The following is a 12,206-nucleotide window of genomic DNA, read 5'->3' as shown; positions in this document are numbered from 1 at the left end:
ATCTAATATTTTTTTTTAATTCAGCTTTTATCCATGGAGAATTAAATACATATGTTCATGCGGACAGGAAAGGTTTATATTGTAGTCTACAGAGTTGTTGAAGGGGTTGCCTCGCCACATGCATTTCAATGCTTTAAATGTGACTTCTAAGTGGAAAGAAAACACATGTGATGATAATGACGGCCTACACGAGCCGACTATAGTTAGTTTGTAATCCTGTGTGTGTGTGTGTATATTTGTTGACAGTACACACTTTGTGAACCACGTTGTGAGTGAAATACGACCCGCCCGTGCACGTGGGCCGTGCGCGTGGCTCATAAAACCGTCACGACACAAACCAAACAAAATGACAAACAGTCTGTAACGTCACAGAATGCAACACAGTCAAAAAATAATGACTTTGTTCAGTAAATAATTGTCTTTGATAAAACAGCGTTGAAGTGACATCATCATCAGATAAAACTCTACGTCACCGCGCAGAATAATAATAATAATAATGTGACCTCATCAGTTTTGTCGCGTGGCAGGACAGTCATATTTTTGTGATTATGACTTATTTTTTCTCTCTCTTTTTGTTCCTCTTTGATGGACAGCAAGCCGCCTGCGGATTGGATGATAAGGATCTTAAAAAGCCAAAGAGAGGAGCTGCTACTGGCTTTGATGATTTATAGAGAGACGCTCTTTTCTATTTTTTTTCTCTCCTTTTCTTCTTGCACTTGAGTCTCTAAACGACGCTCAGTACCGAGTCTAAGAGAATCTAAGAGAGTCTAAGAGAATCTAAGAGTCCATCTAGTGTCACGAGACATTAAACAATTTACATGACGGATGAAAGCAATAAAAGGCACTGGAGGAGGAAACTATCTCAGTCTGTCTGACGAGCTGCGAGAAGTTATAGAAGTTAGAAATCTGCTTTACAAAATAATATCCAGTTTATGAATACATATCTGAAAAAGTCACCGTGTTGCTTTTGGTGGGGAAATACAAACAATACGTTGTCTTCACAGTAGAGCCTTCAAATATACATAATATTAATAACATAGATAAATAGATAGATAGATAGATAGAACATCTATCTGGGGCTGGGCCAGTCTGCCAGTTGAAGCTTTGGGTTTGGAGGAAAATGAAAATCAAGTTTTACTTTTATATTTCCTAAAGAGCAGTTGATTAACGGTCAGCGTGTTGCCCCGTTCAGTTCAATGTTAAACAGACCGAACGTTCTTAAACAGTGGGTCAGGGGTCCCAAAGCGGGTCGCCAGATGTGCTGACAGGGCCGTCGGACAAAGGAGTCTTTAATAACACAGAATATCATGTTGTTTAATGTGATCTGAGCCGCCATTGTGAAACCGCATGAGAAACACACTGGATGGGTTTAAACTGCGTTTCTGCACCGCCCGAGATAAACACTGATGCAAGGTTAATACACACACACACACACACACACACACACACACACACACACACACACACACACACACACACACACACACACCACACACACACACACACACACACACACACACACACACACACACACACTACATTCTATGTACTATATGACTTCTCCATACGTCTCTCCAGCGGCCTTGAGAGAATGTCTGTGTGTCTCACCCTCCATCCTGTCTCACCCTCTGTCTGTGTCTCACCCTCAGTCCATCCTGACTGGAAAACACCGCAGGGGCGTGCGGTGGGACCAACAAAGACTGTCTTATACCCAAGGCCGCATATCATTCGTGTGTGTGTGTGTGTGTGTGTGTGTGTGTGTGTGTGTGTGTGTGTGTGTGTGTGTGTGTGTGTGTGTGTGTGTGTGTGTGTGTGTGTGTGTGTGTGTGTGTGTGTGTGTGTGTGTGTGTGTGTCCTTGTCACCCATTTTGCGCATGAGCGGTGCATTTGCTTGTTGCTCTAACATGTTGACATAACACTGGTGTGATTCGCTCTGCTTTGCATCCATTTGGAAGCATTTAATGCACAGGTTGCCGCGCGCGTGGAGCTCATATGGAACAGATATGGTGATGTTAAAAAAATAATATATATATATATATATATATATATATATATATATATATATATATACAACCATGTAATAAGATCCCAGAAACTGTATAATAAGTGATTCCACTGAAACGTATTTTTTTTCATGTGTTTTCATACACCCTCAAGTCCAAAGTGTGGTGTGTAAAAAAAAAAAGAAAGTGCTTTGTGTGAATGAGAGACCCCGGCCCGGTGTATCTGATACCAGGCATTACGCAGTAAATGCGCACATTACGCACGCATTACGCATGGGGATAAAAGGCCGTATTCACTATCCCAACACTCCAATCTGTCCATATTGTGTCAGATAGAGGCTGCTAGTTTACTGTTACACCCGCTGTGATGCGGTATACCTGCGGGCACACGCGGTTCAAGGGCACTGCTGCTATTAGTGCGAACACACACACACACACACACGACACGCACGCACGCACGCACGCACGCACGCGCACACGCGCACGCACACGCACAGTAGTCTCCTAGATGTCAGTGACAGAGGCCGGATAGTTAAAATATCTCAAATATAGTGGGTTCCCAGCACTCAGCGAGGCCATCAATACCACACTGTACCACTGGATGAGTGACACCATAATTACCACACGATTCAGAGCTCTCTCTCTCTCTCTCTCTCTCTCTCTCTCTCTCTCTCTCTCTCTCTCTCTCTCTCTCTCTCTCTCTCTCTCTCTCTCTCTCTCTCTCTCTCTCTCTCTCTCTCCCCCCTCTCTCTCTCCTCTACCAGTGTAGTGTTAAGGTTAGTATTGAAGGACTTACTGTGCGCTACGGGTCGCTCCAAACTCTTTTCCAGTGGTTTTCCTCCTCTGGGATAATAATAATAAAAACCAGCGGTACAACCTGCCAGCTCAGGCCGGGTTTCCATGTGTATCCGTCGGTATAAAAAAAACAGTCCTTGCCCGGTGTGTAGCTTATTGTGGCCTGTTGTTCAGCCTGGTCTTTCTTTCTCTCTCTCTCTCTCTCCCTCTCTGTCTGTTCTCTCCCCTCCTTCTCTGCGGTCTCTCCTCTCGTTCTTCTCTCGCTGACCCCTTTAGAAATCCCCGCGACGCCGTTAAACCGTCACTTGCATTCTAGAATGTTGAAATATATAGAACGTTGTCAACTCCCCGAGACCATAAAACTAACTTTATGGACCCCACGTGACCCGCGGGGAGCCAGTGAGAGGTATCAGAGGCCCCGGCCCGGGTTTTTACGATCTACAACTTGGAGATAAAAAACGCTCATCCTCGTTTGACATGTAAATGTCATCGAGGCAGAAAAACCTATAGTTTGACCCAAAGAGGGTATCCGGCTTAGAAACTATTTGGGCACCGCACCGAGGGGACGTGTGTGTGGTGTGTGTGTGTGTGTGTGTGTGTGTGTGTGTGTGTGTGTGTGTGTGTGTGTGTGTGTGTGTGTGTGTGTGTGTGTGTGTGTGTGTGTGTGTGTGTGTGTTGTGTGTTGGGGACAGGCTCTTCGTTGTGGGACAATATCTAAAACATAAATAACTTATAGGACCCGACATAGGCTGTGCACCCGAACCCGCGGCTCCGGTCCAGAACGCAGTGGTAAGTTTAAAAGTTCAGCCGCTTGTTTACAGATGCAGGGTGGAAGTCTTCTGGAAGGTAAACTCATTTGACGGGAGGGGCCTCCGTTTGAACGGAACCAAAGGGAGATCATTAGAGAAAAGTGAGCAATTTGTTTGATAGTTTTGAATTAAGATCGAAATCGGCCGCGCTGTGTGTGTGTTCTGTGTGTGTTGTATGTGTGTGTTCTCTCTCTCTCTCTCTCTCTCTCTCTGTGTGTGTGTGTGTGTGTGTGTGTGTGTGTGTGTGTGTGTGTGTGTGTGTGTGTGTGTGTGTGTGTGTGTGTGTGTGTGTGTGTGTGTGTGTGTGTGTGTGTGTGTGTGTGTGTGTGTGTGTGTGTGTGTGTGTGTGTGTGTTGTGTGAGTGTTGTGTGGCTGCAGGTTTCCTAAAAAGCAACATGTTTTGAGTGGTTTTCTAAATATGATGTTGTTTATGTTATTGATGGAAATCATAAAGTACACATTAAGGCTTCCTGATATGAGCGCCATTATCTGACAGCTTCTTATATGGACAGAGCGACGGGTTTGGATATCATTACGCGTGTTGGTATCCTTGCGCGTAATGGCGCATTTGCACTCATACTGTTTGACATCCTTATATAGATCTGAGACGAGTTTTCTCAGTAAAATATTGATTGCAACCAGTTTTAGTTTTAGTTTTTTGACACGCTTCATAATTCCTCAACTGTGGCCTGACCTTAGCACACAGTAACATCATCAGTGTTAATGTATCCATTTGTAACTCCGCCAGTGCACACATGTAACCAAATAGAGCCGCTACATATGCATTTGTTACATTTGTTCACGAGTCATGATTTCACTGTGAAAATGCTTCTTAATTAATCTTCTGTATAGACATTAAAATGTGTCAAATTGTGAAATAAAGTAGAATATGACAATTACTCAGGAAGACAACATATCCACCTGACTCACAGAACTTGTCAAAACACGTTCTGTCCCGGGACAGAACTGTTTTAACCCGGGTTAGATGGCTGGCCTGTGATAGTGTTTTTAACCCAAGTTACATGGTTAGAAAGGTGATTGTTAGACATGTAGATTTTAACCCAAGCTAATAGCTATGGTTAGAGGTGTAGGTTTTTAACCCGTGCTAGTTGGTTATATAGGTCGTTTTTAACTCAGATTCAGACAGGTAGAGAGGAGTCCAGCATCATTGGTCAAAGTATGAGGAACTTTATTTTTTTACTCCATAAGAAAGAAAGGCTACAAACAGTTACAAAGAACAGCTTATTGGCAAAATGCTGACAGACACACACACACACACACACACACACACACACACACACACACACACACACACACACACACACACACACACACACACACACACACACACACACACACACACAGCCCAACATGTAGCCAACATGGTCACGTTTAAAAATGTCAAATATTTGTACATCCCTTCTGGAACATGATATGATCCAATAATAATAATTATAATAATTATAACAACAACAATAATAATATACAATTACCTTTTTTTTATAGCAGATGTACACATGAGAGAATGAAATCCAGACAGTAAATGGTTCCACTTCACTTTACAACTAATCAGACCATGTCATTATATATTAGCCTATGAAATCATTGTAGTTATTACACCATAACGTTGTGTAATAACACAATACTGTATTGTGTTATTACACAACATTATCAATACAACGACTAAATAATACTTTTACAATGTGGGAACTCTTTTGTGAGGACCTTATGTATTGGATGTGTTTTTATCAGTGGTGACTCCATTACATCTCATTGGGAAATATTATACTTTTACTCCACAACAATTATTTGAACTTTACTAGTTACTTTGCAGATATAAATTATTATATTATAAAACTTACATTAACCACTTTTTAGCCCTATTTAATACAGGCTATTTGAAAATAGCCGATCTAATAAGCCCACAAAGCTTGTAGATCTGCTATTTTCAAACATTTTAGTATAGGTTACTTTTACTTTTGGTACTTTAAGTATATTTTGATGCCAATACTTTAGTACTTTTACTCAAGTAACATTTTGAACACAGGCCTTCTACTTGTAACAGAGTATTTTTATATTGTGGTATTGCTCCTTTTACTTAAGTAAAATATCCACTGTTTTTTATAAGTGCTATAGGTTATCACTGTGTATTTTAACATTTTATCGTATATTTTGTTGATGAACTTGCGTGCTTGTAGAATCGGTTTGATCAAGTGTTTACATTGTAGTCGCGTGTACTTTGAGTACATTTGCTTAGAGTACATTTACTCTGACTGAGTGCATTTCCTGTGGACTTGGAGTATAGGGCTCACGGACAGGTCACAGGTCATAGGGTCAAAGTTCGCTGTAAAGTGAAGGTTCAACCAGAAACCTTTCTGTCTCTGAGTCTCCTCTGAGGCAAAAAAACTCAAAGGAAAAAAACAAACAGACATTTGAAAACATTTGAAACGACAAAACGAGGATTCCGTCGTTCATGGTACACAGTTATAACTTATACCCACGGTGCATGGCGCGAGAACATGAGAGAGAGAGAGAGAGAGAGAGAGAGAGAGAGAGAGAGAGAGAGAGAGAGAGAGAGAGAGAGAGAGAGAGAGAGAGAGAGAGAGAGAGAGAGAGAGAGAGAGAGAGAGAGAGAGAGAGAGAGAGAGAGAGAGAGAGAGAGAGAGAGAGAGAGAGAGGCTCCTTTAGAAAGCTGTAAACTTAAAACCATAGAATACACGACGTTACAGGTTCGTAAATAAGTTAGAACATCGAAGCGATTTCATGCCAACTTATGTCCAGAAAGCTTTTTTCTTCCATAATAACAATTATAATAATAATAATAATATAATCACTGGACACATAAAAACAATATTCAGACAATAAAACAGCACCTGGGGGGCAGGTAGATAATAGGTATAGATAGTTCACTTCCACTTCCATCCTCCACACAACAAGTACTTATTAAAAAAAAAAAACACGACAAAAAGGATAAAACACTAACTTTGTATTTTGACAGAAGCAAAAGTACCAACAGTCAATATTCTTCTTCTTTTTTTACAGTTTTTCTTTTGCGGTAAAAAATAAAAAAAAACACCAACGAACATGCGGATAAAAAAAAAAGTGCTGCGCTGTACATGACTGAATCATCAAGTCGATTCCAACGACCTACGTTTGGAATCTGTTGAAAACGTAGATTTTTGAATCTGTTTTGCAAATAGATATACTCTTCTTTTTCTTCTTGTTCTTCTCTTTATATTTGTCTGTTTTCTTTCAATATTTTTTCTTCCATTTCTCCTCGATTTGTTGTTTTTTTTCCTTCCATCTTTGAGCTCCAAACTCAATGACCTCTTGTTTATTAATATTATTAATCTTTTTTTTCTTCTTCTTCTTCTTCTCTTTAGTTTTTTTTTGTTGTTGTTGTAATAAAGTCAAGGTTGGAAGGCGCTCCCGGGCGTCGCCAGACTCATGCTCTTCAGCTTGTTGTCCTTCTTCCATTTCATCCTCCGGTTCTGGAACCAGATCTTGATCTGTCGCTCCGTGAGGCAGAGCGCGTGCGCGATCTCTATCCGCCGCCGGCGCGTGAGGTACCGGTTGAAGTGGAACTCCTTCTCCAGCTCCAGGGTCTGGTACCTGGTGTAGGCCGTCCGGGCCCGCTTCCCGTCCGGGCCGGTCATATCTGGATGTGGGTTGGAGGTGGAGGGGGTTAGATAAGCGGTTCTCTCAAGACTTTTTATTTATTTATTATCATTATTTATTATATTCGTTTTAAGCCATAACTCTGAGAGTGTGCAAATGGAATCGGTTCCATTTGTACACTCTCAGAGTTACATACACTGTAAGGGTCAATTTAGAACCCCCCCAAGGAACACTGGAGGTCCTTGGACCCCCAATTTGAGACCCATTGGGATTAGAGCCCTCATTCACACTCATTTTCATACGGCGTCGCTTGCCGCTTGCTGCTTGTCGCTTGTCGACAAGCAGTGGTGGACGCGCTGTATGCACAGTAAAAAAGGCCACTGCCGACAAGAACAGAATCTACAAGGGAGCACAAAGTGTAAACAACTTAGTTTCCTATCTACGACCTGTAGATATGATATATACTTCTCTACAAACTGTAGATCAGTTCTCCTAGGCAAGCGACAGCCGTTATGTTAGACAGAGTATATGGGCTATAAATTAACCACTTAAGCCCTATACACTTATATAGTCCTGAAGAGCAATAGGAACATAGCAGAAGCAGATCTTCAAGCTCACAACTTTGGAAGATCTGATTTTTTTTTTGCACGTTTCCCCCGCACACATATATTTGAGGACAATGTTTGCCTAAATAATGACAACAAGACCCAAAGTAGGGGGACGCTGGCTTCGGTTGTGAAAGTGGTTTTGAACATAAATGTGAACTGTATATCAACGTGAACATAATGACAGTTTAATAGACACTGAGGTTTTTACTGCGTAAAATGCGTAAAGAGGCACACTGTCTGTCTGTCTGTCTGTCTGTCTGTCTGTCTGTCTGTCTGTCTGTCTGTCTGTCTGTCTGTCTGTTATCATGACAGACTCTGTTCTTCTCTGTGGGAAAAAAAGAAGCTCCTTTTATTCGAAACTTTACTGTTTTTCTTTCTCTCTCTCTCTCTCTCTCTCTCTCTCTCTCTCTCTCTCTCTCTCTCTCTCTCTCTCTCTCTCTCTCTCTCTCTCTCTCCACACATTCCTAAACTTCTCCAACACTCTCCCCGTGTCCCTGCCTCCCTTCGGCGGCTCCCTGACCCCCAGCCAGCGCGGCCTCCGTGTCACCTCGCTAATAAAGTCCCCGCACGTAATAAAGCTGCACTTTTCAAAGGAACAAGCGACTTCTAAAGCTTTCCTGTTCTCTCCTCTCCTTCTCCCCCCCCCCCCCCCATTCTATTTCCCCCCCCTCTCTCTCTCTCCCACTCTGCTGGGCTCTAGGGGGGTTTCTCTCCAGACAGTCTCGACCTGACAGATTTATGGGACTTTTGTGGAATTCGCTGAAATAAAAAAAAAGAGTGAGAGAGAGAAGAAGCCCCGAGGAGGCACCGACAGGAGGAAAAAATCACGGCGAATTAACGACCCCACGCGCTTAAACAAACAGGCCGATGCCGCGCAATGCGCGCGCACACACACACACCATATAATATAATACACACAACAACGACCGTTAACGACGGAGTCACGTCCACAACATTCAGCTGCTCTGCGTGTGATTCTGAACTGAGCTGTATAGCTGTAGGCCTGGTGGAAAAACACTATATGGACTATATCTGACCGTACACACACACACACACACACAACACACACACACACACACACACACACACACACACACACACACACACACACACACACACACACACACACACACACACACACACACACACCACCTGAATACAGACCTGTTCGAGCGACATTAAACAAGTCAACTGTTACAGCCAAATTCAAAATAATCCTCAGTCCACTGTTACAATTGATCTGTGATGCAAAAATAATTTGATGACTGACTGACTGACACACGTCAATGCAGACAGACAGATTCCTCAAGTGTTTTCTGTATCTGTCAGTGAAAACTCCACTAATATCAACACGGTTTGAAGTGAGCTTCAAGACAACTATACCAGGTTAATAAATCTATCAGTCTATGTACATTTGATGCACAAAATAAACAGTCAAAAACTTCAAGACGAATTCTTATGAGAAAATAATCTAATCTAAGTTACAGTGATTTTCAAAATGACTTAAATAAAATAAGACGGCTAATGATCCATGACCAACTGAATTCACCCAACCGAGACACCCGAATCCAGACATATTCATAGGACACTGACATGTCAAATTACTGCATTATTTACGCTGTGTTCCCAAACACAAAACACATGATCAAATCAGTGATTTGAGGAAAACCGCCCTCACAACATACACAAGAATGTAAAATTAAGGCTAAATTTAAATCATAAAACAATACCTCTAATATACATTATTATATGCAATAACCACTGTTGTGTATATTATTTAAATGTATGTAGGGAGACAGACGTGAAGTAGCCTATATATACATATTTCTGTCTTTCACGCGCGCACAAACCATAGACTGGCACAAACACCAATAAACTCCGACTGTCACGAAACTCAAGTGTGGAAATTAACGCCTGTTTGATTGTCATAAAATCAGGTATATTTGTGCAGCTGTCACAGAACAGAACAGAACAGAACCTTGCTCCTGCATTATGCAGGCTATGGACAGATCAGAAGAACATTAATGCTCCTATAACAGTCTCTACCATGGATAGAACATGAATGGTCCTATAATACTATCCACCATGGATAGAACATTAATGGTCCTAACAGTATCTACCATGGTTAATGTGGAGTTTTCTCATCCAGGGGAATATCTGTGGCGGTGCTTCGCCGCCCGGCGTGGCCGCCGTGGTCGTGCTGGAAGCTCCGGGCGGTCCGCCCTCCTGTTTGTGCCCGGCTTGGAGGTGCGCCGTGCGGGTCGACGGGTCGCCGCCGTGGTGCAGCTGCTGCTGCTGCGCGTCTTCGGTCTCCGACGACCCGTCGTCCAGCTCACTGAAGCGCTGGCCCGGCGCCGTGGCCCCGGAGGAGGTGGACAGGTTCGGGGAGCTGAGATGCTGCTGGTGGTCGGAGGAGGAGAGCGGGGAGGACGCCTTGGAGACCCCCATGATGCCGGGGTCTCCTCCTCCTCCTCCACCGCCGCCCGGGGACAGCAGAGACTCCACCGCCGCGGAGGCAACGGAGCAGCTGGGCGGCTGTCTGGAGAAGCCCCGCTCCGGGGTCGGTGAGCCGTATCCCCGGGAGGAGTCTGATCCCCCGGCGGCGCTGAAGTGTGTCGCTCCTCCGGTGGATCCGCCGCCGCCTCCCCCGCCTCCTCCTCCTCCTCCCCGGGTTGTGTTGCTGACCGTGAGGTCCATGCCGTTGTAGGTGTAGTAGGAGCCGGTGGCATGGTGCATGGCGGCGGCGCCGGGCTCCCGGTACGAGCCGCTCATCGCCCCGCCGCTCGGTCCATAATTTAGGAGCTGATAGTCGGGGCCGTTGGGAAGGAGCGGCTCCCCGAGAAGGAGTTCACAAAGTAGGAGCTCATTTAGCTTGTTTTGTTGAAACACTGAGCGGGCCTCGTGATTTGTTAGATTCCCTCTCGGTCGTTATAACGCGGCTACTTTCAACGATTTATGATGTATTAGTGAATTATAGCGGCGCTACTCACTGTACTTCTATTTAGCTATGTATGCTGCCCGTCCAAATATGGGGGTGGGGTGGCTGTGCGCGTATACGCGTGTGTGTGTGTGTGTGTGTGTGTGTGTGTGTGTGTGTGTGTGTGTGTGTGTGTGTGTGTGTGTGTGTGTGTGTGTGTGTGTGTGTGTGTGTGTGTGTGTGTGTGTGTGTGTGTGTGTGTGTGTGTGTGTGTGTGTTGGGGAGAGAGAGAGCGATAGGAGGGAGAGAGCGAGAGAGGGAGGGAGGGAGGAGTGAGTGGGTGATGGGGGGGAGGAGAGGGTGAGTCAGTCACGTGCTTTTGTTGACCACTCGTAAATTCTCACCGATGACTTTTGGCGAGCAACTAATTCATACTGTTTGGTTTGTAATGATGACGTAGTGAGCCGAGCCGAACCGAGCCTGGAGTGGAGAGGGGGGTGGGGGGGGGGGGGGGGGGGTGAGAAGGGTTAGTTGGTAAAGATGTTAGTTCGCTGGTTCGACTCTCTCTCTCTCTCTCTCTCTCTCTCTCTCTCTCTCTCTCTCTCTCTCTCTCTCTCTCTCTCTCTCTCTCTCTCTCTCTCTCTCTCTCCTCCCAGCTGCGTGCAGGAGGCAGGCTGGAGGTGCAGGCTGATGATGTCAGAGCGCCACCTACTGCGGACATAATTTATTGCACTCGTCACAGAGAGAGAGAGAGAGAGAGAGGGGGGGGGGGGGAGAGAGAGAGAGAAAGGCAGACCCAGTCACTCTAAAATAGTTTGAAAGACATCAGGGTTTCAGATCCTTAATCCTTAAGGACTATAAAAAGGATTTGCTCTCCTCTCCTCTCCTCTCCTCTCCTCTCCTCTCCTCTCCTCTCCTCTCCTCTCCTCTCTGTATCATTTAAACTAGTTTGTTGACCTTTCTTTCTCTATGGGTGGAAATTGGAGAAGCTGACCATAATAAATTCATAATTAATAACAGAATATTAATATGCTACACAAACAGCCCAGTGGAGCTCATATATTGTTTATATAATTTATATCACGTTTATATCACCATAGGCATCAAGTCTCTAGACTGGACTAATAATTATAATAATCATAATCATAATAATCATAATAATATTTATTATTTTATTATGTTATTATTATGATTATTATGAGTATTATTATTATTACTATTATGCTAAAATAAAATACAACATTGTAGCCTACTATGGCATCATAGTGCAACATCAAAGCATTGGGTCATATAACAACAAAGTGCACATTGTTGTGCCATAAACTGATGTAATGGTAAAATATTATCGTCATAAAGAGTGGCGATAATGTCTTGATTGTCGCCACACAGCAGCCATTCAACACATTAACAAGACATAATGTCCACACTATAAAACTACTATAAAAACATGAACTAT

The 12,206-nt window shown here is 43.7% G+C and overlaps 1 protein-coding gene across 1 annotated transcript; it reads right to left on the bottom strand.

Moving 5' to 3' along the window:
• Positions 1–6,555: 6,555 nt before the first annotated feature.
• LOC311041384 (homeobox protein Hox-B5a-like) lies at positions 6,556–10,898 on the bottom strand. Its single transcript, XM_084086294.1, is given in 3 exon segments — positions 6,556–7,265; positions 9,954–10,659; positions 10,662–10,898. Coding segments are annotated over 3 exon segments (993 nt in total). The 5' UTR covers positions 10,701–10,898; the 3' UTR covers positions 6,556–7,017.
• Between the last annotated feature and the right edge of the window lie 1,308 nt (positions 10,899–12,206).

The sequence above is a fragment of the Gymnoscopelus microlampas genome (assembly GCF_963454915.1).
Source record: "Gymnoscopelus microlampas genome assembly, contig: SCAFFOLD_256, whole genome shotgun sequence".
Lineage (NCBI taxonomy): Eukaryota > Metazoa > Chordata > Actinopteri > Myctophiformes > Myctophidae > Gymnoscopelus > Gymnoscopelus microlampas.
Note: the sequence above shows the minus strand (reverse complement) of the source record. Positions and strands in the feature narration are given on the sequence as shown.